Source organism: Carcharodon carcharias, chromosome 17 (assembly GCF_017639515.1).
Source record: "Carcharodon carcharias isolate sCarCar2 chromosome 17, sCarCar2.pri, whole genome shotgun sequence".
NCBI lineage: Eukaryota > Metazoa > Chordata > Chondrichthyes > Lamniformes > Lamnidae > Carcharodon > Carcharodon carcharias.
Genome location: NC_054483.1, coordinates 15,550,330 through 15,577,905, shown reverse-complemented (window position 1 = coordinate 15,577,905; position 27,576 = coordinate 15,550,330). Strand labels below are relative to the sequence as shown.

At 45.3% G+C, this 27,576-nt stretch overlaps 1 protein-coding gene across 5 annotated transcripts in view; it reads right to left on the bottom strand.

Moving 5' to 3' along the window:
- The window catches only part of LOC121289581 (fibroblast growth factor receptor 1-like), a 199,000-nt gene that overhangs the window by 26,272 nt on the left and 145,152 nt on the right, over positions 1-27,576 (bottom strand). For 3 of the 5 annotated variants that reach the window (XM_041209136.1, XM_041209137.1, XM_041209140.1), the window contains 4 exons: positions 24,781-24,950; positions 16,428-16,551; positions 7,305-7,495; positions 4,596-4,746 (listed from right to left, as the gene is read on the bottom strand). In XM_041209136.1, the coding sequence (XP_041065070.1) occupies positions 4,596-4,746; positions 7,305-7,495; positions 16,428-16,551; positions 24,781-24,950 (636 nt within the window). Of the gene's footprint in view, positions 1-2,708; positions 2,854-4,595; positions 4,747-7,304; positions 7,496-16,427; positions 16,552-24,780; positions 24,951-27,576 lie in introns of all 5 variants that reach the window. The other 2 variants (XM_041209138.1, XM_041209139.1) reach the window with 1 other exon arrangement.

Below are 27,576 nucleotides of genomic sequence, written 5' to 3'. Positions count from 1 at the left end.
TAATCGGTTTAGCGCAACGCAGTTCACCCTTGAAGTGGCAAATTCCAGTTCTATATTTTAATTATCTCTCTTAGAAAAGCCATACTGAATATGCAAGACAAGCCAAAGTTTCAAAACACAATACAGTGCCAAATTCAAGCACGCAATCCCACCCACCCCCACCCCCCATATTAATCGGCATACCTCCTATTATTCCAATAGATTTCATCGTGAACACACCTTAAAGAAAAGAATGAACTTCAAATTTACGAGTTAAAGGCCCCCTTTGAAGAGGTTTACGTTCGGCAAGTGTGATGGACATTGCTGATAATTGAGAAAGTTTGCCCCATGCTGTACCCTGCATGGCCACTTCCATCTGCTGCCAATTATCAGCCCTTGCCAACGTTGCATTGATAGTCACTTCCATAGGAATGGAGGTGGCATCAAGTGAGCATGCCACAGATTGAGCATGCTTTGCAAAAAGCATGGTCAGTTTATACAGAGAACGTGCAAAAAAAATATGACAACCAACAAAAATATTGCATTTTGAAGTTTCTTTTTCAACAAACCCATATACTTCAAGGCAAGCTGATGTACTCAGTTTGAAAGTGCTCTCTCCAAGCATCAAAGAACTGGGGAATTTAGCCACTTTTCAATTATCAGTGCAGTCAAGCAGCCCCAGGTGATAGCAATTCTGCTCTGGTACTTATAAGCCAGCCTTGGAGTTTGCACACTGCTTCTTGAAGCCAGGAGCTGCTCATGAACAGAAGGTCTACAGGCACGAAAACTGATCTTAATAGCATCCCCTTTGAAAGTTTTAATGCAGCATTGAATTTACACTCAGTGTTTCTGCAGACTTGAAGAGGGGTTTGTTTTTAAAATTTTTATTTTATTTGATAATGCTCCTGTGAAGTGCCTTGGGACATTTAATATTTATATAGCCCCTTTACCTTAATAAGGTGTTGTTGTTACTGAGTTTATAAAGGCTTCGGGAGTTAGATTTAGAAAGCTCTCTCCACCAAAAGTGAGCGTCAACTCATAAAAGGAATCTTTACATCTGCACATGTAAAAGCAACATAGCGCAGATGCAGAAATCCGAAATATCAACAGAAATCACTGCAAATACTCAGCAGGTCAGACAGCATGTAGAAAGAAAAAAAGAGTTCAAGTTTCAGGCTGATGACCCTTCATCAGGACTGATGAAGGAAGAGATGAAGGATGCTCGAGCTGAATCATTAACTCTGTTTCTCTCTCCCCAGATGCTGCCAGACCTGCTGAGTGTTTCCAGCATCCTCCGTTTTTATTTCACGCATTTTGTGGTCTTTCCTTCAATCGTCGTTAAGGCGATGCTGGCAAAGTGGTTATGGTCCTGGACTAATAGTCCGGAGGAGCGAGTTCAAATCCCACCATGGCAGCCGGGCAATTTAAATTCAGTGAATTAAATAAATCTGGATTAAAAAGATGGTCTCTGCAGTGGTGACCAAGAGGCTCCCTGGGATTGCTGTAAAAACCTACCAGAGCCACCAATGCCCTTTAGGGAACAAAAGCTGCCATCCTTCCCTGGAATGGCCAATATGTGACTCCAGACCCACAGCAATAAGGTTGACTCTGAATTGCCCATTGAAATGGCTGAGCAAAGCACTCAGCTGTACTGAAGGCAGCGGCTCCCTACCACCTTCCCAAGGGCAATTAGGGGTGGGCAATAAATGCTGGCCTAGCTGGCGACATTCACAAAATAAGAGGGAAGTTTTTTTTAAATCCTGAAAATGCCCGAATACCAACAATCAGATCTACTCTCAACTGCGCCAAGCTCTCGTTCCAACTCAATGCAAGTTTCTTTCCTTGGTGAGAGTTTCTAATCTTCATTCGCCAAACCTTAGATCTGACCTGTGTAAAGCTCAGCCTAAATTTTCATCCCTATTTCGATTCCACGCTTTGCCATTGAAGCTTTACTGCGGCCTCGAATATTAAACGATGCGAGGAACCCAAAGGGAAATGCTGTACAAATTTGTACAGGACCACTGAGAAATCATGGTTCCCAAGGTAGCCTGACTATATTTTGTCGAGAAAATTTACTTAACTTGCGTAATCCTGATGCTTAATCACGTCAGGAACATCAATCAATCTGCATTTTCCTCTAACACTCAGTTCTGAGATTCTCTTTATTTGATTTGTCTTTTGCTCTCACCTCCCCTCCATTTCATAGTCAAAGCCTCAAAACTAGAGCATCGCTCGACAAGGCCACAGCTGATCACGAGTAAAGCAATCTTTGTAGTTCTGCAGAGCCCTAGCTCTGTATATAATTATAGAGGATGGTCATACTTGGGAAAAATGGTCCTGAGGATATTTACTGCTGAAGTAGTCACTTAGTGTGGGCAGTTCGCACTTGAGTTTACTAATTATTGCCAAAAGTGGTCATGAACTGACATGAACCCAACTTACAACCTAGAAATTTGGGCCAGTTTTTTTTTTTAAAAATCACCTCGGTAAGAGGTAAAACATTCTCTAACACAGCAAGCTTCTGTTCTGCAGAATAAACAGGAACACACACTGGGTTCAAGTCTTTTTTTGTAACGCACACACAAGATTGGCTTGTGTTTGCAGACTGTGGGGTGTGGGGTAAAATTATTCGTTATGTTTTCCTGCATGATTCGCTCCCTCTTTAGAAGCAGTGTGTTCAATGGGGATTTGTTCAAGGGGTTAATTGTAGAGAAAACAGCAGAATGTACCTGGAAGAACTGTCAACCATGCAGAGTGATGGGAAATCCCAATAGAATTACCCGCCAAACACGTATACTCCCCAGCATCCTCAAAAGTAACATTGCGTAAATATAGAGCCTCCATTTCTTTGTCCGTAGTATTAACACCGGCTGTCTGGAAGAGAAAATGGAAGCAAACGGACAAGCAGACGACATGAGAACTGTGGAGAGATTCAGCTGGAGAAACCATCTTATTAGTGCCATTAGCCCACTCCCAGCGAGCTCGAGAGGCTTTGTGTTAAGGCAATACCTGGCTCACAAGTGACCTTCCAGGACTGCAGGAGTCCAGACTTATCCTAGGAAGCAAAAAGGTCTTCAGTTATGTGTTAAACCCGCCACCATTTTGTTTTATCGCACCCATCTCCACATGCGAGTGATGGGCCTCATGGAGAAAATGGACCCACAATGTTCAGAACAAGCCATGGCCGTGAAGCAATGTGGAGGAAAAGCAATGAAGGGATAACATAAGGAACTGCAGCTCGAGGTACTTACTGAAAACACAATAAGAAGGAAGAGAAAGTGGGACACAATAGGGCACTCAGCAGTTCAGAGGGTTTAGGGAAAAATGGAAACCTTGAATTGGAACTCCCAAGTTGATGAACTCTTCAATTTGAAAACCAGCTGCAGGAACATGTGACTATTTTCCAACACTCTCAATCCTTCCTGGGAATCAATCTCAGTTTCCCCCTCTAGAGTATAGAATTCCATAGATTCACAACCCTCTGAGTGAAGAAATTTCTCCTCATTTCACTCCTGAGCTGCCGACTCCTTACCCTCAAACTGTGACCCCTAATTTTAGGCTCTTCAGCCGGAGAAATGGCCACTAAGCATCTACCCTGTTAAAATCTCTCAAGAATTTTCAACATTTCAATGTGATCACCGCTCATTCTTGTAAATGTTTTCCCTTCACCGTTTGCCATGAAGGATTGACTAGTTTATGCAGGATGTGTGGAGTGACCTTGGGTGGTCCAAACTGCAGAATTCAAAATGCAGCATTTGTCTTGTAGTTTGGCCAATTTCGGTTGCCCTGTCCAGTTAATCACATTCTGCAGTCACACAAAAAATATAAGCAGCACTCTTGATGACAGCAGAGCAGTGGTTGGGAGAACTGCATACTTATAGCTTTTGCTTTCAACTAAAAGCTCATCACTGGGCAAAGAAATTCTAACAAGTGATTTTCTCACTTAAGAAAATCAGTTGAAGCTTCCTCTTTTACATCATGCTGGCGTGATCAGCAGCACCACTCTGTAGGACTGGGCCGAAGATGGGGTCACTGATGATTAGGCAATAATTTGATGTTTCCTAAAGGCCTTATGCTTGGAGTTCACTGAATGCAGCAGAAGGCGAACTGTCTTCCCTGGTTTACAGTTTCATGAGATTTCAGGAGAGGGTAGGGCCAAAGGACAGGCTTGATCTGTTAGCTGTTCTTCTCTTCTCTCATCAGCTTTGGCCTGCTCCAAGAGAGAGATGGCATGGACATGACGGACCTCCTGCACAGCAAAAGCCTGAAGTTTTCTGGGTTATATGGTGTTAGCTGTGCCCAAAGTCAAATCTCAATATGTTGGATCACTGTTGTTCTAACGCCCATCAACACGTTCAGGTTTCACAGAAAGAAACACAGAAAATGACAAATATAAACAGCATGAGAGGAAGGCAAAGAGGGACACACAAGTGTTCATTTACATTGTGGGCATTTTTCCATGTTGATCTTTGGATTTGCACATTAAGAGCAGGAAAAGGGGAGAGAACAAAAGCTCACACCACCACGATGGGAATGGAATCTTTTACCCACTCATTCGTCACCAGCTAAACGTTCCCAGCCCTTTTTTTGACTTGTTTTCTGGCTTTGGGTTTTACCTTCCAACTTTGGGCTGCTTACTGTGAGCCACGCAGACTGATTGGCCTCACCAATATAATTGGAAACTTTACAAATATACTCTCCGCTGTCAGCTTCAGTCACATTGTACAGAGTCAGCACTTCCGCATCCGAGCTATTAATCCCCGAATGCTAGAATAAACCAATAACAGAGAACGTTGGTAGACCTGTAATCAACACACTTCAATGAAACACATCTGTGGGTCTTTCTCCACTGATAAGTCACCGGAGGGTGGTGCAGGGCGGCCTCTCTTTTATTTTTGATGGGATTTAAGGAGAGATTGTACTCAGAAAACTGCAACTCAATGTTGGAACAAGATCAAATGACCACGAAAGCTGCTGGATTGTTCGTGAAACCCAATTGATTCACACACATCCTTCAGGGAACTGACACACAACACCAAACCCTCCCGCCTGGGTAAGGCCCATGTGCCCACAGGCCCATACGACATGGTGCCTGTGTCCTCTCCAGTGGCAAGTTGATCAGTTGCCACTTGAGGTGGCAGCAAATCATCACCACCATCGAACAGGGAATGGGCAACATGTGTGGCCCTGCCAGTGTCACCCACATTTTGGGACCACTTTGAATTCAAGGTCATCAGTCAGTTATCCTGCTCGCAATACAGTCAGTCAAACAGTGACAGGACGGAGCTGAAATCCATCCCAGCTACAGTTGGGAAGCTGAGAGTTCTGTATGTCTAAGCAGTTGTAAAAACCTGACCAATGCCGAAGTACAACTTGGAGGAAGAGGGTTGAAGGGCAGCAGAGAAAATACACAGAGCTCTCAGTTTAAACTTGGAAGGCCTGAATGCACTCAGTGGAAGCCAAATGTTTGGGAAATCACCATTTGTATTTAGTTTTGGCATTTAGAGTTGGGAAAAGAAAGGCCCCACCCTTTGTGGCTCCTCAATGGATGAAGAACCAATGATCCCACCACCATTACATTAACATGTCAGCTGAAGTCTACTACACTGGTATGCAAGGAAAAGGCCATTTTCAAACTTCGCTTTGTCACTAGGAGGAAAGTTGTCTGTTAAAACGTCTGACCTGTTTCTCCACATTCAATTTTGGGATTGGCTAACATTTCTGATTGCAAAAGGCAGTCTCCGGCTCAGGTAAATTGAAACAACAGCATGCAGAAGCAGCTTGTGGCCTCAGTCAGGGCAAACGAGGGGGACAATCACTGGAGTCAAACATCACTTTACCAACACTGGGGCCAACGGTCAAGTTGGGGGTTGGGGGGAGGGGTGGTAAGCAGGAAGGGGGAACCATCTGAACTGCTTCCACAGACCTCTCAGCACTAGACACACAGCTTGTCAGCAAGGAGGCTGTGGACCAGCTTGGCTGGGGAATGGGATATGTTCCCTTTTGGGCGGAAGGCTCAACAGGGAAAGGGAAACCAAAGGAATTGGGAGAGAAGTCAATCCAAACAGAACTGGGCAGAATTTCAATGAAAACCACAAGCAGAGTCATCAGAGATGGAATGAAATAGACTTCAACCGGTGAGGGTTAAAACGGGCATTGGGTGCCAGTGACATCCCCTCAAGATTAATGGCTCAAAATGACTGATAATCCTGCATCATACTGGGGGCCACACGACAAGATGATGGGCCTTCTCCCTGCCCCACAGGGTGGCATTCACTCATCTTCAGCACAACATTACAGTCTATGTATAACCATATAAAACCACATGTCCTTGCTGATACCATGAGCCTGTGGCTATCTTTCTGGGGCCTAGCAGAATGCTGGCAAGGATGTCAAAAGCTGCCTTTAGCTGAGTGCATTGTGCTGTTCTTCTCCATTGCCGCCTTGCTGGGGCAAGAGCAGGGTAATCACTGCAAGTAGAAACTGATAGGCAAATACTCTTAACCTCCCAACACCAGATGCAGCAATCAGAGTCAGAGCCTACTTTGCAATGCCAACTGTGCAGTAGAGCTGGCTTCAGGACTGGGTCATTGTGATATAAAGACAGTGATATGAAAGCCAGTCTTCTGGAATGTGATCAACTTCTCTGCTTAATAACCTTAACTCAGTTTAACAAAAGCCAGCATTTCCAATTGCAACATACTGTTTCTGGCCTTTCATTAGATGTTGAAGACTTTATGGTAGTTTTGTCATTTGTTCATTACCAATTTCTGACCAGATAACTTGTGCTTTCCTTGCATCCAGACCACACATCCCTGGACCTGTAAACTTTGGCATCAAGGAATTACTGCCATTTTCTTTCATTCAGATATTGATGGGGTGGGGTGGAGCGGGGGGTGAAGCAGGGGCATAACACTTTGTGGTATTGTGGCATAGCCCAGTACAACATCAAGCTACAAGGCCAGAGGCTGTTGACAATCCTGCATACTCAGCAGTTGGCTAGTTTACCTCTTTCTCTTATGAACTCCCAAATACTCCTCTAACTCTTCCTTGTAACTCCTGATAATCATCAGGAAAAAGAGAACACAACATGTTGGATTTACCTCAACTCTGATGACTTCCTTTTAGGTTTCTAGATATTCATGAAACAAGCCATGTTTTACAGAGCGATATGTTGTGAACCAGGTTCGATGAAATGAATAAGCAACGTTCACAGGGCCTGATTCCTCCTGTGCTCCTTACATGCTCTTCCTCACTGACAGTCAAGATGCCCCATTCACACAACGTTAACTCTTGAAGGGTTGGAGCAGTGACTGGAAACTTACTTTCAGGATGTTAACATAGGGTGAGCCGTCGGGTCCCAAGCTGCTCCCATTCACCTCCGCGTGCTTGAGCCACTGGATGTGTGGCTGCGGGTCACTGTACACTTTGCAGACAAAGCGCACATCACTTCCCACAGTCACACTCTTGTTGGCAGGGAGGCCAGCCTGTAAGATTGGCCGATGAGGTGACCGTTCTGAAAGAGACAAAAACGTCAACCAAATTAAACGTGTAAACAGGGCTAGATCAACAACTTACAATGACATCTTCAACATGGAATTAGGTCTGAACACTACTGCGAAGGGGAAAGGGCTACAGCTAATTGAACTACCAGAACCGCTTGTACCAACTAAACAATCTTCAGGGATAGAGGATAGGCCATCAAGTCTGATATCTCATTAAGGGAAAGTAAAAAAAGTCCTGCCTTCTCTGGGTCCATGTGCCACCTCCCATTGTTCAAAAGCACCTGAGAAGCCAGCAAGAGACCTGGTTGGTCTGCATGCAGGTGCTCCACTGATCTATATTTATCCGAGCTACCGACAGAGCCTTACTGACACCAAAAGGGCTGAAAAATATCTAACAAATGCCACTCAGATTGATCAGCAGCACTGAGGAGGCAAGAGAGTGTCCTTTCCTGCAAAGCTCAGACTTCAGTTCTTAGCTGCCATCTCTTTCTTTCAGTAGAATTTTGACCTAGTTTTTGGAGTCAACACTGCAGCAGTTGTCGACTGTATCACTCTAAATTGTCAAGTGCAGCAAGAGAAAGAAAGGTTACTCAACTCAACAAGATTGAATGGCTAAAGCACACAGATAGAGTTGAGTCACTTTGCTGTACAACTTGTCCTGAGATCAAGAGAGTGAGACTGAAATTTTGATCCAGCTGTCAGCAAGAGTGCAACTTCACCAGGAGGAGGGGGTATGGATTGCACCTCCACAAACACAGGTTTGTCACACCGACACCTTCGGAAGCTAACGCCAGCTTCCCTGAGGAAGGTGAGACAATCCGTTCCTCAGCCCCTAAGGACAAGGTCGTGTAATTTTTGAAAACATTGCTAACTGCAACATACTAAGCTTTAAACTATTCAATAGGCTGCTGTCTAATGTTAACTTGTTCGCTATCTAAGAAGTTTAATCCTTAATTAAGCTTGCCAATTTATCAATTGATGCACTGATTTCAACTGTAAATTTAGAATCTTCAGGTAGCTATTGACAAATTTATTATGGCATAACTAAACTCCCTTTGCAACCTCAGTTATTCATCAATTAATCCTATCTATAAATTATTCACACAATTTCTATTTAAGCGCTGGTCGCTATGATTCTTAGGTTAAGAAACAGCTGATAGTTTGCAACACTGAGGACCTATGTATTGGTTGAAAATGAATTCCTGATGAAGTTTGTGTGGAAGCGTGGAACAAAAGATATTTAAACATCAAGTTGTTGAAAATGTGCAACATCCTCCCAATCTACACCAGCTCTCCAAGCCACACATCCTCCCTGGTTGACATCCTGCTCTCTGGCCTCAACAAATGTCTCCCATGTCAACAAATATTGGCAGCTGTGGCTCAAGAGAGTAACACTCATGCCTCTGGATCTGAAGTTTGTGGCTTTAAACCCCATTCCAGAAACTTGAGCTCTATAATCTAGGCCAACACTCCCAGCAGAGAACTGAGGGAATGCTGCACTGTCAGAGGAGCTGCCTTTCACTTGAGAATTAAACCATGACTCCATTTACCCTCAGAGTTGGATATAAAAGAACCCATGACATTGCTTTGGGAAGCATAGTGAAGTTTTCTTTGGTAATCTGGACAAGCTTTATCCAACATTAGAAATACTCATTATCTGGTCAACATTACATTGCTGCTTGTGGAAGCTTACTGTTTGCAAACTGGCTGTTCTGTTTCCTACAGTACAGTGGCTACACAACATCATTGGTTGTAAAGTGCTTTGGAATATCCTGAGCTTGTGCTTCATAAATTGAAGATCTTTCTTTCCTACCAGTTGCTGAGGTGACAAATTGGTTACCAGAACTCCTGCCCCTAGCTCCTTTGCTAACCCTAGCTTTCTGGCTGACACCTATCCATCAAAGCAAGGTTGAAAGTGTAACAGTGAACTTGAGGGAAAGAAAGAAAGAGAGAGAGGGAGAGAGAGAGAGAGAGAGAAAAAGAGAGGGGGAGGGGGAGAGAGAGAGAGAGAAGGAAAGAAAGAGAGAAAAAGAGAAAAAGGAGTGTGGAAGAAAAAGAAAACAACGCACTGTTACAGAGGGCGAGAGACAGAAAGGCAGCTAGTGACAGCACACATTTACATGATATTAAGACAGGTTAGGGGGAGAGAAGACAAAGGGAGATGATGAAAAGATGAGAATAAGAGGGGGAGGGAGAGAGAGAAGGACAAGGAAAGAGGCAGGTGGCAGAAAGGAGAAAAACTGAGACACAGGGAGAGACAGAAAGAAAGATAGGAACTGGCTTACAACTAGGAACAAATGCAGATAAATGCACAGATTGCTCGTCAACAAAAATACTTTCCTTATCAAACCCCTCTTATTTACCCTGCTCCAAATTCGGCTTCTCAAACCTGCAGTAATAAATATTACAGCCGGTTACTAGGTAGCTAGACCATCAGGGCTTTGGGAATGGAACTAGTTAACCCTCCCATCCCTCCCTCTAAAGCATGAAATGAAATATCTCAATTGAATTAGCAGTTTTGTTTGGTACTGGCCCTGCTTCGTTTCTGCCCTTTCCCAGTTAGACGCTGTCATGTGACAGCTGCTTCCAAAATCTTAAATCAGGACGAAGTTCTGATTCCAGCTGTAAATATTAGCGAGCCGAGTGTTCCTGGACTCCGCTATCAATATACTCTTGACATCCGCCTTCAATTACACTGGCTAACTTTTGAAGTGCCTTATATCCCTTTTCCTTTCTTTCCTATTAGGCTCGAACAGCTTCCTGTTCCTGCAGCTATGGGGCCAACAGAGAGGGTTTGAACAAAGCAGGCAGCAGGACGAGCAGGCATTATGGCTTTTTCTGCTGCAAACTTTAGGCCAAATATATCAAAAACAGGAGAAGTGTTAACCGCTGCCCACCCTTAACAACAAAAAAAATAGCAGAAAAGAACGGATCCACATGATACCTTCTTTCTTGAGGAGCCTGCTGAGTGCTTGCTGTTACTTACTGCTGTGCCACAAGCTGAGGGTTACTTCAGCTGCTATCAAATGTCACTTCGACATTCCATTCATTTTAGAGTATGTTGGGCCCCCGCGTGTTCAGGCAGTATCGCGGCAGAGTCTTCAGGGTCTTGGAATTTGTAAAGCTGCCCTGCATGTGGGCCTTTTCTTCAACAACTGCTCAACCAAAGGCTAAGGCGCATTAACCCTTTGTAATGGGCCACATGGGTGACCTTTAGGGGTGGGGGGAAACCTCTCAAATTCCTTCATTTTCCCCATTGTGTGTTTTACATAAGCAGAGTAACGTCACAGACATGTATGCATAGACGCGCATACACACAAAACACAAACTGTAACACTATTATAAGGGCTCTCGGTGTTGAGGCTGGAGGACCCTGCAGAATGAGACTGTGTGTGTTAGCATATGCCTGTGCAGTGAAGAAAAGCATGCACTATGTCCCGGAACAATCAACATGACACTAAAAAAGCTCCCATGGTAACTCCTCAAACACAAAAGACCAAAACCTTGTTTTCTAATTGAACTTTACAGCCCCACACACTGTGCTCATGGAGTAATTGGACAGTATGCTGAGCCGATGATTTACCACTACAGTCACAGGAGCAGCCAAAAGGAGGCGAGGGAATGAATAGGAGGGGAAGGGGTCCTGCCAAGGGAATGGGGAAGGTGGGATCCCAGGGCTTTGCGAGCGCCAGGCTGTGTCCAATCGGGCTTCTTCTGCTCACCACTCTCAGGGTGGAACTGCCAGAGACCTGACAACATGTTAAATGCTCCTCAATTATCGTCCCATCTGTGGAAATGCTAAAAGAATGATAGCTGCCAGGCAATGCACCAGAGAATCCCAACTGTGAAGAGCTATCCGACAAATCTCAGAATTGAAAACCTGCAGCCAATCAGCCCTAAACCTTTTCCTCTTTCAAACTATTTATTGGGGGAGGCCTTGCTGGCTTGGAGACACTCCTGTGGCAATGTGCCATCACTTTTTAAAGACAGCATCAACTCTAGAATGAATAAACTGTCCTCCAAACTGCAGAAATGCCTTTTCACAGTAAATCACAGAAATTCACAAGTCTGATAAAAATTAGGGCAGCTAGCTGTTAGCAGTCAGCAAACCTGCTTTTAGAGTGGCCAGCTAGCTGCTATTTCACCTCTGCATGGGCAGTTTCAGTGTAAGAGCGCTCTCCAAGCAGCCAAGGATCTGAGGAGAAGCTGAACAGAATGAAGCCATAAATCTGTCAATATTTCTTACAGGGATGTTTGAAAGCTGTGCTTTCTGCAGTATGTCAAGCATTGACTTTACTATCCATTCCTTAGGCTTTGTTTCTCCAGTCCCATGTGGGCATTAAGACTCAGTCACTGGTCCCAGTCCATCGCAAGCTCTTTCATTCCAGCCTAGCTGGTGTTCACCAGGTCTTGTTTGGCCGGCCTCGGACTCTTCCGTCTGATGGCGTCCAGTCTACTCTCACTCTGGTGGGGTGTACATCTGGGAGGCCAGTCTCATTCGCCTTGCCATCACGATGTCCCACAGGCGCCTCTGGCCAGTCCTCTTTAGCACCTCTTCTTTGGTGATGCTGTGTCTCCGTATGATGCCTCAGATCTTACGTAGGCAACACTGGTGAAAGACGTCCAACTTGAGGGCAACTTTGCTGTTCTCTTCCATGTTATGCTGACATGGTTTGAGATTGGTACCACGATGGGCATGTAGAGTGGCAGCTGCCCAGCTTGATGGTGTTGGCTGCCCAGACTGTGTGGAGCCACTGGAAGACCAATGCTGTTTTGCAGGTTCTTGTGTGGGTGCTGACCTGTGCATTGCCCTCCCTGGAGATGTTGCTTCCTAGATGGGGCAAGTGGTCGACGTCCCCGATGTCCTACTGCCTGATTGTGACGGTGGGGCTTTGGCTTTGTTGCTGCCCAGTCGTCAGTTTCTTGGTCTTCCTGCAGTTGGTGTGTACACCAACCTTGGTGCCCCTATTCTCAAGACTGGTGGTCATGTCTTGAAGTGTGCGCGATTCTTCAGCCAGCAAGGTGATGTCGTCTGCGAAATCCAGGTGAAGCAACCACTAGTGTTGCCACAGGATGCTAAACTTAGCACCCACCATCACCTTCCACGTAATGAAATCAATAACCAAGAGGAAAAGGAATGGGCAAAGAACGCAGCTTTGCCCTACTCCCAGGATGAGTCTCCAGCTGCTGCCTCATCTATTCAGCACTTCCTTACAAATCCCTTTCCCCTGAGCATGCAGCTTCTCATAGAGGATCAGCTCCAAAGTTTGCCAATGTCCTTCTGGTGTCTCAACCAAGTGGTTATTCACCCTGTGGAGACCTCACATGGCAACTGCCAGTCAAGCATCCCTCCTCTTTGCAGAGAGCGTTACAGCCTTCGTGCGAACTCTTCCACAAGTCAGGAGTGCAGCATCAATCCCTTTCACTGCCCTCAAACCACTTAAGTCCTGGGCTCAGAGCAGCATCGAGGTGACAGGCTGCCATTTCAACCTGAAACCCATGACCTCTAACGCTTCACAAGACAAAGGCAGCAGGCGCAGGGGAAAGCCACCACCTGCAAATTCCCCTCCAAGGCACACACCATCCTGACTTGCAACTAGATCACCAATCCTCCACTGTCCACTGCCAAATCTTCAAACTCCCTTCCTAACAGCATAGTAGATGCACCAACACCAGATAGATTGCAGCCATTCAAGGTGGCGGTTCACCATCATGTTCTCAGGGCAATAAATGCTACAATGAATGAATAAAGCTAAGTTGCTCCTCCTGGTGACTCAATGCCACATCCTGGGTTGCATTCAATTCCAGGACCAGTGGCTGTGAGTGTGCTGCCTTTGTTTCAGAGGCCCTTCTTTACCTGCAGTATCCAGCATGTAAGGTAATTGTGAGATAGGGCAGAAAAGTGGAGTTTGGACAGAAGACCAGCAACAATCTTACTGAATGGTGGAGCAGGCTTGAGGGGCTATATAGTTTACTCATGGAACTTCTGCTGCTTTCATTGGCATTCCTCACCAAGATTCATTCCTCAATTACAACTCCTCCTGCCCCATTGTCATCTACACTTCCTTCATGGTGTCCCTTAAGTCATCAGGTAGCTTCAGCATTCAATACATAAACCTTAACCTCAAAGTGTTAAGTAACAGCAGTCACAAACAGGCCGAATTTACAGTCTGCCCCTCTTATATTTAACGCACTCCGGCAGTCAATAGGGCACAATTAGAACAGGGCAAATAATGGGAGTCTGTAGATATAATGAACACACTTGAGTTTAGGACCCAGAGCTCAAGGACTTTTGGTTGCTGTTTATGTATTCTTGTTAGGTAGGAAGTTAGTGTCAATGTCAATCACTTCATCCATCCCCAACCCAGGGTTGGAGAGTTGTACATTAATGCAGCTGAACCCATCTGTAACAAGAGATATTCAAGATCATTCTTTCTCAATACTCAGCCAGTCAACAATCCCAATGTTTCATTTCACTGAGCAAGTGAGAAAGGGAGAAAGAGAAAGGCAGACATGCATTTATATAGAACCTTTCATGACTACAGGACAGCAACGAAATGAACTTTTTTAAAAAATGAGATGTTGGTACAGCACTACATAGTGGCCAGGGAGCTGGAGAGAACTCTTCTCCTCTTCAAAATATTGGCCTGTGACCTGTTATATTCATCAGAGAGACAGACAGAGCCTCCGTTTAATGTCAGATATGAAAGATGGCATCTCTCTGCAGCACTCCTTCAGTTCTGTACTGGAGTGCCCACCTAGATTTTGCAGTCAAGTCTCTCGAGTGGGCTTGAACCCACAACCTGCTGACTCTGGGGCGAGAGTGCTCCACACTGAGGTACAGATAAAATCAGAAAAGAGAGTCACTCCCCTTGGTTTGTGCAACGTCAAGTAGCTGGCTGGAGAAGGGGCAGGGGCCTGCAAGTTCAGCAAGAGTACGAGAAAGGAAACTTGAATAGATATTGGGGAGATAACATCAAATAACTTCCAAAGGATCATTTGGGAAAAAAATAACTGCAGTTCTCTGAAAAACCTTCTTTTTGGCGTTTCCAGTTTTCCGAGTTGGATGGGATCGGCTTGAACCGAGGCATAAAACAGGGCTACAGACATTGTCCATCCAGTCGCTGTCAGCTGAGTTCTTCAGCTTAGCTAGATTAAAGGTGACAATATTTTGTACACTCAATGAGATGCTTCCTCTACCCTGGCCAGCTTTGAAAGAGAATGTATAATAAATGGCAGTTTAACAAAATCAGATCGCAATTATCGGTGAGCTGGTTGTGGGCATATGGGGAGGCATGCAGGGGGGAGGAAGGGGGTTTCCTGTCTGTTTCAGATAGCAAGCCAGAAGTAAACTCCAAGTAATAGGTGGGGGGGGGGGGGGGGGGGGGGGGGGGGGGGGGGGGGGGGTCCATTGAAGGGCAGACCTACCAAACATGAAGACAAAAGCTTCCTTTTCTGATCGAGCAAGGTGAGTGACCCATCAAGCAGAGTGAAAATAAACATGACAGCCGATTCACTGAGAGAGGACGACGACAAAGGTCAAACCAAGCAAACACAGGCCCAGTAATTTAACAAAGAGCCTGTCACAGCTGCATCTGAGCAGCATTAGCAAATAGGGAATTCTTCCCTATTCCTTCACTCAAAGTCATGTAATCAAATTCAATCAGTTTGAAACGGTTCACTTGCTGTGCTCTTGGAGGCTGCCCAGATATGTGCACATTCATTCAGTGGGACTGAACGCTTGCAGAACAAACTAACCTCCAGTTCTGATCGAGTCATCCAACAGTACAGTCATACACTTGTACACTTCCGTACTCAATTTCAACCCCTACCCCTCACTCGCAAGACTATCAACAGAGCTGGAGCCCTATTCTATTCATAGGGAAGCGCAATCCATTCAGCAGGCAAATCCCCATTAGAAAGACCCTACAGCAGAGTTAAGTCATTCCATTGGCATAATCATCATCATTATCATCAAACACAATGCAGCACAGGTACACAAAGGCATAACTTCAGCAGCTCAAATCATAAAATCACGCAGCACAGGAGGAGGGCATTCGGCCTATCAGGCCTGTGCTGGCTCTTTGCAAGATCTGTCCAATCAGACCCACTCCCCCACTCTTTCTCACAGAGCTGAAACTTGTCCTTTTCAACTACATTTCCAAGTCCTTTTTGAAAGCAGCTATTGAGTGTCCTACAGAGCAGGGCATTGCAGGTTCTAACAACTCACTGTCTAATATGTTTTTTTCCCCTCACCTTTCCTGTTTCTTTTGCCAATTACATCAATGTCCACAATACAAAGTGCAGGAAAGAATTTCTCACTATATAACTCCATCTGCCTACCGTCATGGCCCTCCGTTCTGTTCTCTCCTATTGATCTGACCAAGGCCAGAATAGGTAAGGTAAAAATGGCTGATTTAATTGACAAGCCGTTGTTGAAGCTCTAAATCTGAGGGCTTTGTTGTCTAACTCATGTGTGATGTCAGTGATTGACGTTCTGACTCCAAGCTGTGCCTCAGAATGGAGCAGGACAACGTGCTAAATTTCCAGCATCCACTGTGACAGCTGAGGGGAAGTAAATACCCCAAGAATTTGGTCACTCTGAGTTACAGCAGTCAGCTACAGAACAGCACCTGCTCCATAAGGTACAGGCCAGGGAGGAGGGCAAGAGGGAAAAGGAGGAAAGTTGGGAGATGTGCACAATGTTCCTTAACTCATCGTCATTCTTGGAAGAAACTAAAATGATTGTTGCGTGTGGTTGTGTTTTAGACACACTGCAGCCCTTGAAGTCAAAATAGATCAACAGCACTTCAAAGAGACGACAGAAGATACCAAAATCAACAGCCAGATTTGACAAATAAACCCAGTTATCCTTTATTCAGACATCCTCTGGCAACATTGGTAAGGGTGTTCCCATGAAATGAAATAGTCTAAGCTTCTTACCAACAACGTCCAGCTGGTATGTGTGGTTAATGCTGCCATATTTGTTCGCCACCACACAGGTGTAATTGGCCTTGTCCGAAGGTACAACTCCTTCCATGATGAGACTCCAGTGCTGCGAGCGTATCTTTAGGAGATGAGCAGAGAACATAAGATTAAAGAAAAAGAAAAAGGAGATTTACAATTATCTTTCATGACCACCAGACTTCTCAAACACTTTACAGCCAATCAGGTACTCCTGAAGTGTAGTCACTGTTGAAATGAACACAGCAGTCAATTTGTACACAGAAAGCTCCCACAACAGCAATGTAACAATGACCAGATAATCTGTTTTTGTGATGTTGATTAAGAGGTAAATATTATCCAGGACACTTGCTCTTCTTTGAAATAGTGCCATGGGATCTTTTACATCCACCTGAAAAGGGAAGATGGGGCCTCGCTTTAGCAAGTTATCTGACAGGTAGCACCTCCTTCAGTAGTGAACTGGAATGTCAGTCTTGATTTTTGTACTCAAGCCCCAGAGTGGCATCTGAATCCAGAACTTTCTGACTCAGAGTGCTACTCACTGAGTCACAGCTGACTAACAATACGATGGACACTCAATGCCAAGTAATGCCAACATCCTTACTCATCTTGGCCAAGTCTCTACTTCTCAGCCCAACTAACAGGAATCTGTAGTTGTGTGGTCTAGTCTGGCCATTCCTTCAAACTTCCTCAGTTTCCAAACTAGGAAATGCTTGGCTTACATTTGACACTGGGCCAAGATGACATGATGGAGGTTAATAACTTGTTCCTCAGAATCTCAAGTGATCTATGTCTCATTGCTGTGTGACACAGAGGCTGGACTTCCAAATGATTGTGCCTTGGCTGAAAATAGTTTACATCTGACTTGTCAGCACCAATCTGCTGCTCAAGGACCAAAGTCCTGATTGAAAGCAAACTGTTTAAGCCAAAAGTTCAGTTGGTATCTGTCTTAAATCAATAGCACAATTAATATATTTCCAAGAAGCAACCAATTAATTAATAACATTGTTTTATCACATCTCGATTTTTTATTAGTATACCAAGGGATATGTAGTAAAGCATGTAAAGGACATTGAAACCAATCATGGTGGAACAGGCTCAAATGGTTGCATGGCCTCCTCTTGTTCCTATGATTGGTTGGCCCAGCCCTCATTTTCAAATATCTATAGAAGCCATTTTCAGGGAGAATTTAATAGTATAGGACTTTGGGGCAATCTGTGAGACACGAGAAATAAAACAAAGATTCATGTCACATGAACTGTTGAGATTCCGTACTCTGCAACCCATCCTCATGGAGTGCCAAGCTCTCTAGCACACAGGTAGATTGAGAAAACCATTCAGTGATGCCCTTTCAGTGATTAGACATGGAAAGAGAACATGAAGCGGTCTCAGCTCAGACAATCTCCTCTCCATTGCTGATTAAATCTTGCAAGGGATGAAAGGGTCTTGAAAAGCTGTTAAATCTTGTTCTTTGGTCTGCAGCACTTTGAGGGTTAAAAGACTGCTAGGTCTATTTGCAATGAAGCTCAACATTCTGCAATGTGTTGGGTTGGTGGTGATCCCAGGACATTTTCTCTCAATGACCTTTGACCAACATGAAAGGGCAGGCCCAAGCAGGAAAGAAAACCCTTCATGGGTAACCCTGCCCTAGTTGTGAGGGATGGTATCATTGGTTCCAGCTGCTGTGTGACAGGTTCAAGCTGAACGTAAACACAAGCTGATCATTAAAGCAGATGTTGCAAGTGCACCTTGGTGTGAACCTCGGAAACATGACTACATCTGACCACTCCCAATGGTAGCCAGCTTAGCATGGCTAACAGAATCAGGCTCTCTCATCTCTCCCAGGCTGTGGAAACAATCAACGAGACGAATGGGCTTGAGTTTCAACTGGAGATAGCCAGTTGGAAGCAGAGCTGAAGCAAGCTCGCAGCATTATTACTCTTAAAAAAGGGAGTTAGTTGTTGAGGATACTCAGGAAAAATCTCCACCTAGAAGAGTTGCTGAAGCAGAGCAAGTTTTGCCAATGAAAGCTACTGGTCCATTGTATCTCTTCAGATCAAAGTGGTTAAGCATGTGAAGCTGAGGGAAGCTTCAAGAGATGTAGAGTGAGCAAGGCAGTGAAATTGGTTTTGAATTGGGCTCTCGCAACAAGGCAGATTCCTCACAAAGGACAGAATGGCATCTTCAATGCTTCAAACAAAGGCGGTTCAATGTTGCCAGCCTCATTTCATAGCACAGGCCTCTTCCAGCAAGTTACCAAGTATGTAGAGCACAATAACAGGCCTTTTCACCCAACTGGTCCAAAATGTTACATGCCTTTGTTACAAGGCTGTGAATCAGATCAAACCCATTATTTCCACAGAGCCACGTCCTATTTTTTGCCAGGCAAATGTGGAAGGACAAAGCAGAGGCTATTCAACATGAGAAGGCAGGGGTTCCTGAGCCACTCACTCAGAACTCAGCAGCCTTGCTGTCATGGAACCAACATTCCTTCACACAGATTTAGGGAAAAACCTCCAGGGTGATTTTGATTACCAGAAAATTTTTATTTCTAACATGTTTTCCCTGCATTTTCCAATATTTTGAAGTCAACATAGAATTGACAGCACAGAACCAGGCCATCGCTCCCTCCGGGACACCCTGGTCCACTCCTCCATCACCCCCTACTCCTCAACCCCCTCCTATGGCACCACCCCATGCTCACACAAAAGATGCAACACCTGCCCCTTCACTTCCTCTCTCCTCACCGTCCAAGGACCCAAACACTCCTTTCAAGTGAAGCAGCATTTCACTTGCATTTCCCCCAACTTAGTCTACTGCATTCGTTGCTCCCAATGTGGTCTCCTCTACATTGGAGAGACCAAACGTAAACTGGGCAACCGCTTTGCAGAACACCTGCGGTCTGTCCGCAAGAATGACCCAAACCTCCCTGTCGCTTGCCATTTTAACACTCCACCTTGCTCTCTTGCCCACATGTCTGTCCTTGGCTTGCTGCATTGTTCCAGTGAAGCCCAACGCAAACTAGAGGAACAGCACCTCATCTTCCGACTAGGCACTTTACAGCCTTCCGGACTGAATATTGAGTTCAACAACTTTAGGTCGTGAGCTCCCTCCCCCATCCCCACCCCCTTTCTGTTTCCCCCTTCCTTTTTTTTTCCAATAAATTTTAAAGATTTTCCTTTTCCCACCTATTTCCATTATTTTTTAAAAAAAACACCCCCACTAGAGCTATACCTTGAGTGCCCTACCATCCATTCTTAATTAGCACATTCGTTTAGATAATATCACCAACTTTAACACCTATGTGTTCTTTTGTACTATTGTTGTTGACATCTTTTGATGATCTGCTTCTATCACTGCTTGTTTGTCCCTACAACAACACCCCCCCCTCCACCTCTCTCTCTCTCTCTCTCCACCCCCTACACACACACCTTAAACCAGCTTATATTTCAACTCTTTCTTGGACTCGAACTCAAGTTCTGTCGAAGGGTCATGAGGACTCGAAACGTCAACTCTTTTCTTCTCCGCCGATGCTGCCAGACCTGCTGAGTTTTTCTAGGTAATTCTGTTTTTGTTTTTATTTTGGATTTCCAGCGTCCGCAGTTTTTTTGTTTTTATTCAGCCCAACATGTGTTTCTGCTCCATCCACCCCCTTCTATATTTGACGCCATTAGCACTGCTTTCTATTCCTTTCTCCCTCTTATGTCTTGGCCAATACTTATTCCTCAGCCAACATCACCAGAAAAAACAGCTTTTCTGGTGGCTTATCCCATTGTTGTTTGTGGGAGCTTGTCGTGAGTAATTTGGCTGCTGTGTTCCCTCCTTTATAACAGTGACTACACTTCAAAAGTACTTCATTGGTTGTAAAATGCTTTGGGACATCCTGAGGTTGCGAAAGGTGTCACAGGGATGCAAATTCCTCACTGAATTGCCTTGCCCATACTTGGTGCCCAGCGAAGAGCTGTCTCGCAGGGAGACCAGTGTCTCTCCCTCCAGTGGGACGGGCACAGGGCATCAGGTAGTCTGCTGCAAGCAATGCCCCTCCCAATGCAGCTCTCATGGGCCTTTGCAGAGATGCATTCTCTGACAGTGCCCATGATGATCGATGACACTGGAGAGGCACAGCGGCAACTGCAAGACGTGGGACCTCCAGCTAGGCCTTGGTACCTGAACATGAGCCAATATTGGGATTTACAGTGGATGGGGTGGGTGGGCGGGGAGATCCTCACTTCCAACCTAGCTGCTCTGCATCTCTTCACTGGTCTCCCTTTGTACTATGGCAAACAGAGACAGGTTCCAAGCTGGCATGAAAGTCCAGGACAGTGAGGAGTGATTCAGTCCTGTTCAACAGCCAGGAGTACAGAGTGCTCCACCAATGACCTCAAGCCTCCCAACTTGAACTTCTCAATGCCACAGATGGAGAGTCAGGTTTTGGGGGGGGGGGGTGGGGGGTGGTGCTGAAAAAGTTGTACCCCTGGGACTGGTTTCTTGTTGGATGAGCAGGTCTTGTGCACACTACCTGCTGCAAGGTTAATGGGCACATCTCAGCAGCTACATGTACACAGCAGGTGGAGCAAACTACAGGGCCCCCCGAGTGTTCTACCAACTCCAGGACCTCCTGATGGCAGGTTTTAAACCACCAACTACACTGCAATGAGTGAAAGCAACCTCAAATCAACAGCACTGGAATCACCGCCCTTAAATGACGTCAGCCAGGGTTCAGTTGACTCCTAGGAATAAAGGGGACAAATTGTGATAACTCAGCACTTGTCGCCCTCTAGAACAGGTTAAAACACAACTGCTCCAACTGGCTGGGGGATCCTCTGCAGAACACATCATTCAGAAAGCCTCATTCTGAGCTAAGGTAGCTGACTGAGGATAGCCTTCAGTGACAGGAGAGACACACAATAGAAACTGGGTGTCAACAGCATCCAGTTTCAGTACTTGCAAATGAAAGCCTCTCCGGTGTCACTGAGGTATGCAGCCGTCTTCACTATATAGGGCTACCATTCATCTTGCTGCTGCATGTGGTAGTGGGGATGAGGGTGGGGCAAGGGAACCAGGTATTCAGTACCATCCAAGCAATACTTACCCCCCCGAAACAGAGCAGCAGGTCAATTCTGAGTCCCACCCTCTCACTCCCAGCATGTGCCACAGGATCTGGCTGACTGCAAGTCACTCCCTCAGACCAAGACTCCTGACAGCAACCTGATGTGTGCCTTTCCAGGGTAGCGCCATGCTGCAGCGAGGGGTAAAGGAGAAGACTATGGCCATCCCATAATCTCCAACTTCCCCAACTCCTCCACCCCCCCCACCCCACCACCCGAGGTCATGATAATGGGCAAGACATCGGCTTGTATTTATAAAGAACTTTTCATGTGATAAAAGATGCTTCACAGGGACATTAGAAAAACAAAATCTGATTCTGAGTCACTGCTTGTGGCTGTTTTTTCCTTCATTCTTTCATTGGGTGTGGGCTTCTCTGGCAAGGCCAGCAGCGATGGGGAATTGGATATTATGGGATGGCCTTTGTCTTCGCTTTTACTCCTTGCTGTTGCCCGTCCCTAACTTCCCTTGAATTGAGTGGTTATACATCATTTCAGAGGGCAGTTAAGAGTCAACCGCATTGCTGTGGATCTGGACTCACAGGTAGGCCAGACCAGATAAGGACAGCAGATCTCCTTCCCTGTATGACATGAGTGAACGAGATGGGCTCTTACAACAATCAATGATAGTTTCACGGTCATGATCATTGAGGTTAGCTTTATGTTCCAGACTTATCAACTGAATTTAAATTCCACCAAGTGCCAGAATGGGATTTGAACCCATATCCCCAGGGTATTTGCCTGGGCCTTCGGATTTCCGACTTCAGTGAAATTACCACCACGCCACCATCTCCTGATGTGGTGTCACATCATTGCCTGACTTCCAAAGAATAAAATTTCTTTCATCCAAATTCTAAGAGCCCGTGTTTAAAAGGTTTGACACAGATTTGTGAAATGAAGCACAAGGTGGAAATCCCAAAGAGAGATCCTGCTACATCAGCTACCCTGAGAACTGGAAAAGATTATTCACAGAACTCCAGTGAAGTACGTCTGTCAAAGACATGATGGGCCGAATGGCCTCCTCCTCTGCCATGTCATTCCCTTTGCATCACGTTATTATTGGGGCAAATGCTTTCTTGATGAAAACGCATGGCCCAGCTTCCCTTCAATGGATGTATTTACTTGAACCCAGGCCCCCTCTTGGAAATCATCCCCCAAAGTATGATTTCAATGAAGTGGAGAGATGAAAGGAGTGAAAGCTAACTGTCAACACACCCACAGTTTTAATCAGACGTCTGATACAGGGCAGAGAACCAACAGAAATGTCAATAGCAGTTTAACAAGGCAAATTGGCATGCAAAGGCACAGTGGAATCCTTCAGCAGCCAACACTTAGCAGCCCCAGCTTCACTGAGGCTCACTGAAAAAGGGAGGGCAGCTGAATTCATGCGAGTGACTGAGTTCAAAGCTCAGTAAATGTGTATCGGTCAGTTTAGACCCCCATCACTCAACTTGGAGAGTTGTTGAAACCTCCCCCACTCAGCCCTGTGCCATTACTGGGGAATCAGGGCACTGGCAACTCCTCTCTATCTTCAACTGTTGACTTGGCGGGTCTGCTCCCATGAGCATTCATGGTCCATATCTGTCCAGTTCAACTTCCTTGCTGTGCTTCTGACTTCAATTACACTTGTTTCATGCCGAACACCCTGATCCAACTTGGTCACCCATTTTGGTCTGGCAGGCAAGGCCATTGTTGGGGCCGTTTGAGAGTTTAGCCAATCTTACTGGGTCGAAAAAGGCCAGAGGTCAAATGCACCATCTCCTCAGGTACTTTCCTCCCTCAGGAACTAATGTCCAAAGGAAGCAGGCATCTTGCTGAGTTAGAGATTTCCCCACTATCCATTTACACAGACTCCCAGTGTTCCCAACATTTAAAATCTTTGAAAGAGTTAAAAAAAATAAATCCTGCAGTGCATTGAACCACAGGTCAAATCAAGAAGCTGAAAGGCATGCATGTTATTAAACTGAAACAAGAAGAAATTACTTAATTAAAGATGAGTTCTTACAGTGAGCTAAGCCTGTGCTGGAGGCACTGACACCTGATGCAGAGCTCTTAGCAGTTAGATCCAATCTAACAGTTAACTTGCCTGGATTTGCCTGATTGGCATTTGGCATTTTATTACTGGATCCTCAGGCTTTTAGCAAATGTGATCTCAGGTTGCACCTGGCTGCTAAGGGCTGCATATCAGGTGCCCTTCCCGCCTCTCCAACCGCCTCCGAGATCTGTGTAACCTTGTCCCTCCCTATCTCTGTAACTTCCTCCAGCCCTACAACCCTCCGAGATCTCTGTAACCTTGTCCCTCCCTATCTCTGTAATTTCCTCCAGACCTACAACCCTCCGAGATCTCTGTAACCTTGTCCCTCCCTATCTCTGTAACTTCCTCCAGCCCTACAACCCTCCGAGATCTCTGTAACCTTGTCCCTCCCTATCTCTGTAACTTCCTCCAGTCCTACAACCCTCCGAGATCTCTGTGGTCCTCCAATTCTGGCTGGTTTTAATTGTTCCACCATTGATGGCTGTGCCTTCGGCTGCCGAGACCCTAATCTCTGGAATACCTTCACTAAACATTTCTGGATCTTTGTCTTCCTTTAAGGCCCTTATTAATACATATCTCTTCAACCAGGCTTTTGATCACCTGCGTAAATATTGCCATATGTGACTCGGGGTCAAATTTTGGTTGATAAGATTCTTGCAAAACGCCTGTTATCTTAATCAAGTACATCAGGATTCATACTCTCAATTGATCCTCCATTATTAAGCCAGGCTGAATAAATAAATATCAGAATATACCTGACAACCAGCACATCCAATGAGTTACCTCAGCTAGCTGGTGTAGAATCAGCCCTTTAGTAAGGAGGAAAAGGTGGGCAAAACCACAGGTTAGCTTCCATTTCTGGGTGAGATACAGAGACTTGTCTTTGGAATTTCTACTCCAGAGAGTTTTGCATGTTCAGTCAATAAATATATTCAAGACTGAGATTGATAAGAGTTTTGGACACTAAAGGAATTAAGGGATATGGGGATGGGGTGGGAAAGTGTAGTTGAGGCAGAAGATCAGCCGTGATCTCATTCAATGGTGGAGCAGGCTTGAGGGGTCCAGAGGTACAGCCTACTCCTGCTCCTAGTTCTTAGTGTAAAGTTATATAATGAATGCTTGCCCCTGGTTTTGGGTAGAACATGACACCACAGTCATATTGTTTGGATATAGGATGATGATTTGACCATACCTTGAAGCCACCAATCCGATGATCTTGTTTGAAGTCTTTGCCATTCTTTAACCAGTGCAGTGATGGTGGTGGATTCCCACTAGCTGGGCAGCGGAATTTCACAGTTTTCATGGCGGGCACGGCATGAAGTCTCTTCTCCATCTTCTCCGGCTGGGACCAGTACGGGGCTCCTGTTCAGAACAAGAGACAGGTTATTTTTCTCAAAGCTCACTGGCTAGCCCAAGTTGTCAATCAGAAGCATGACCATGTTGGCAAAGAGATCCGATCCAATGTGAAACGCTCAAACTCAACTGAGGAAAAAATAAACCCCTCCATTTTTAATTCATGCATCATTACCTGCATTATTCTCCGCTTATTTCTATGCTGCTCAGAATTATTTGCCTTGGACATGTTACACTGATGTCATTGTACTGAGGCTCTCACTATCACCAGGAGGTAAGATTACACCTTCCCTAAGAACGACAAACAATGCGCCAATACAAACTGAACTTGGCCGTAATTGCTTTATATCTGTCCTATTCACCAACTGTCCTGAAATCATTACCCCCTCCAATTTTGTCCTCTTGCTGAGCCCTCCATTTTCGTTGCCTCATTATTCTTTAGCTTTATCTTCAGGTGCCTGGGTCCTAAGCTCTGGAATGCACATCTCTCTCTCTCTTTTCTTTCAGTCTCTCCTTAAATGCTACGTCTCTGACCAGACTTTTGGTCAGCTGCCCTGATGCCTCCTTTTCTTGCCTCGGTGTCACTCCTGTGAAGCATCTTCGGACATCAGTGCTAAATAAATGCAAGTTGCGAATGTGGAGGTTACGTGCATCTTTTTGCACCAACAATTCTGAATAAAAATCACATCAGATTTTCCCTGGGCAACAATTTCCTCCTGGCATAATTGCCTTGCTTGGCTTGCTCCATTCTGGAGCTGGGTGATCGCAGCCCAGCTGCATCCCAACATCAGTCAGACAGCACATCTGCCAGTGTCAGATCAAGAGTTGACTCAAGGTAGAGGATTAACCTGACAGCAGCTGGGAAGAGCCTCCTGGGCTCAGTTACAATTGGAGTGCAACTGATAGCCCAGACTTGAGGAGAAGCTACAAGGCTTCCTGTTCCCCTATTGATCCCTTTACAAATTCTTGAAATTGTATTCAGTTTATGAATGCATTAAAAACTGATGAGGAGCCAGAAGATGACAAAGCTGGTCGGAACTCAATTTTGAGCTGTCTGTCAAAGCTGCTGCTTCATGCTTGCACCTGTCGGACTGAGCGTGTAGGCGCAGAAAGGGTCTTTTTAAACAATAATGGATCAGTTTACACAACTTGACTAGTTTATTCCAGGAGTCAACCGTGCAAACGAACAGGAAGACAGAAAGCCAACTGACTGGCCTCACTGAACCCTGGTCTGTGTTTAATAACGGAGGTAGATTCTGGATTCTTGCCTCTGCCTCCTCCAGATAACTCCACTGAGGGCCCTAGGTTGTTTTTGCCATCACAATTGCCACTGGCAGTGCCTGGCAGTAAGACATGGAGCATCAGTCCATCAGCTATCACCTCGGTCACACTAAACCCCTTCACCATTCCAAGCTGGAGTCAAGAGAAGGCCATGCCATCGTGGCGAGGTCGCTGGGTGGTATTCCCGAGACTCGTATGGGGAAGGGGAGCTGAACTTTCCTGTCCACTGAGATGGATTTTTTTCGCCACTTTCTTCCAGAGTAGAGGACGTTCGGAAAACTGCTTCCCCATGGCACAGCAGTTCAGGGTGGAAGGTGTACTTCAAAAATTCGGCAGGGTTGACACCATTCCCTATAACCCAATATTGCTAGTTCAATTCTTTTTCTTATCCAGACTAGTGAGAAAGAATGACTTGCATCTACACAGCACCTTGCACAACTCTGGATGTCCCAAAGCATTTTGCAGCCATTTAAGGTAATTAAGTATCGTCACTGCTGTAAGGTAGAAAGCAGCAATCAATTTGCATGAACCCACAGATAACACGATAATGAACAGAACTTTGTATCTTTTAGTGATGCTGGTTGAGGGCTAAATATTGTCAGGACACTGGAAATAACTTCCCCTGCTCTTCTTTAAAATAATGGTATGGGATCATCACATTCAGCTGAGGGGGAAGATGGGGCCTCAGCATAACGTTCTTTCAGAAAATTGGTACCTCGAACAGTGTCGCACTGACTCAGGACTGCACTGGGCGTCCCTACAATATGAGCTCTGGACTCTGGAGTGTGGCTTCAACTCACAGCCTCCTGACTCCGAACCGTGAGAGTTCTACCACAAGGTTGACACTTTATGGCAAACCAGAGTTGATGGCACAGTCCCTGGAATACTGTTAAAAATGCTCCAGATAAAAACTTGCTAGCGTCAGCGTGTGCATGTGGTCAGATGGAATTGAAGAATTTGTGCTTCACCAACCTGGAGGAATCTACTCCTTTCACTGAGTCAGTACGTGTGTAGGATCTTCTGCAGCTAGGCAGAAGAGATTTCATTTTTTACCTGAACGGCAAGGTTTGAACTGCCATTTCAGGCACTCTATACAAGAAGTTCATTCTGCATCTTTGAATGCCATTGTCTAATTCCTGCATTCATTATGGAAATCACACACTTCAGAATGGGCTGACATTAAGAACCGCGGATGAGGAGGTTAATCAAGAGAGCCAGAGGCGCACTGATGTATCAAGTTCCAGCACTTGCCAATAACACTGACTGAGTTTTCAGTCAAATTTATCACCCAATCTCCTCAATCACTGTTACAGCAATACAATTTGTCAGGTGAAGGGTGGGGGGAGGGGTGGAA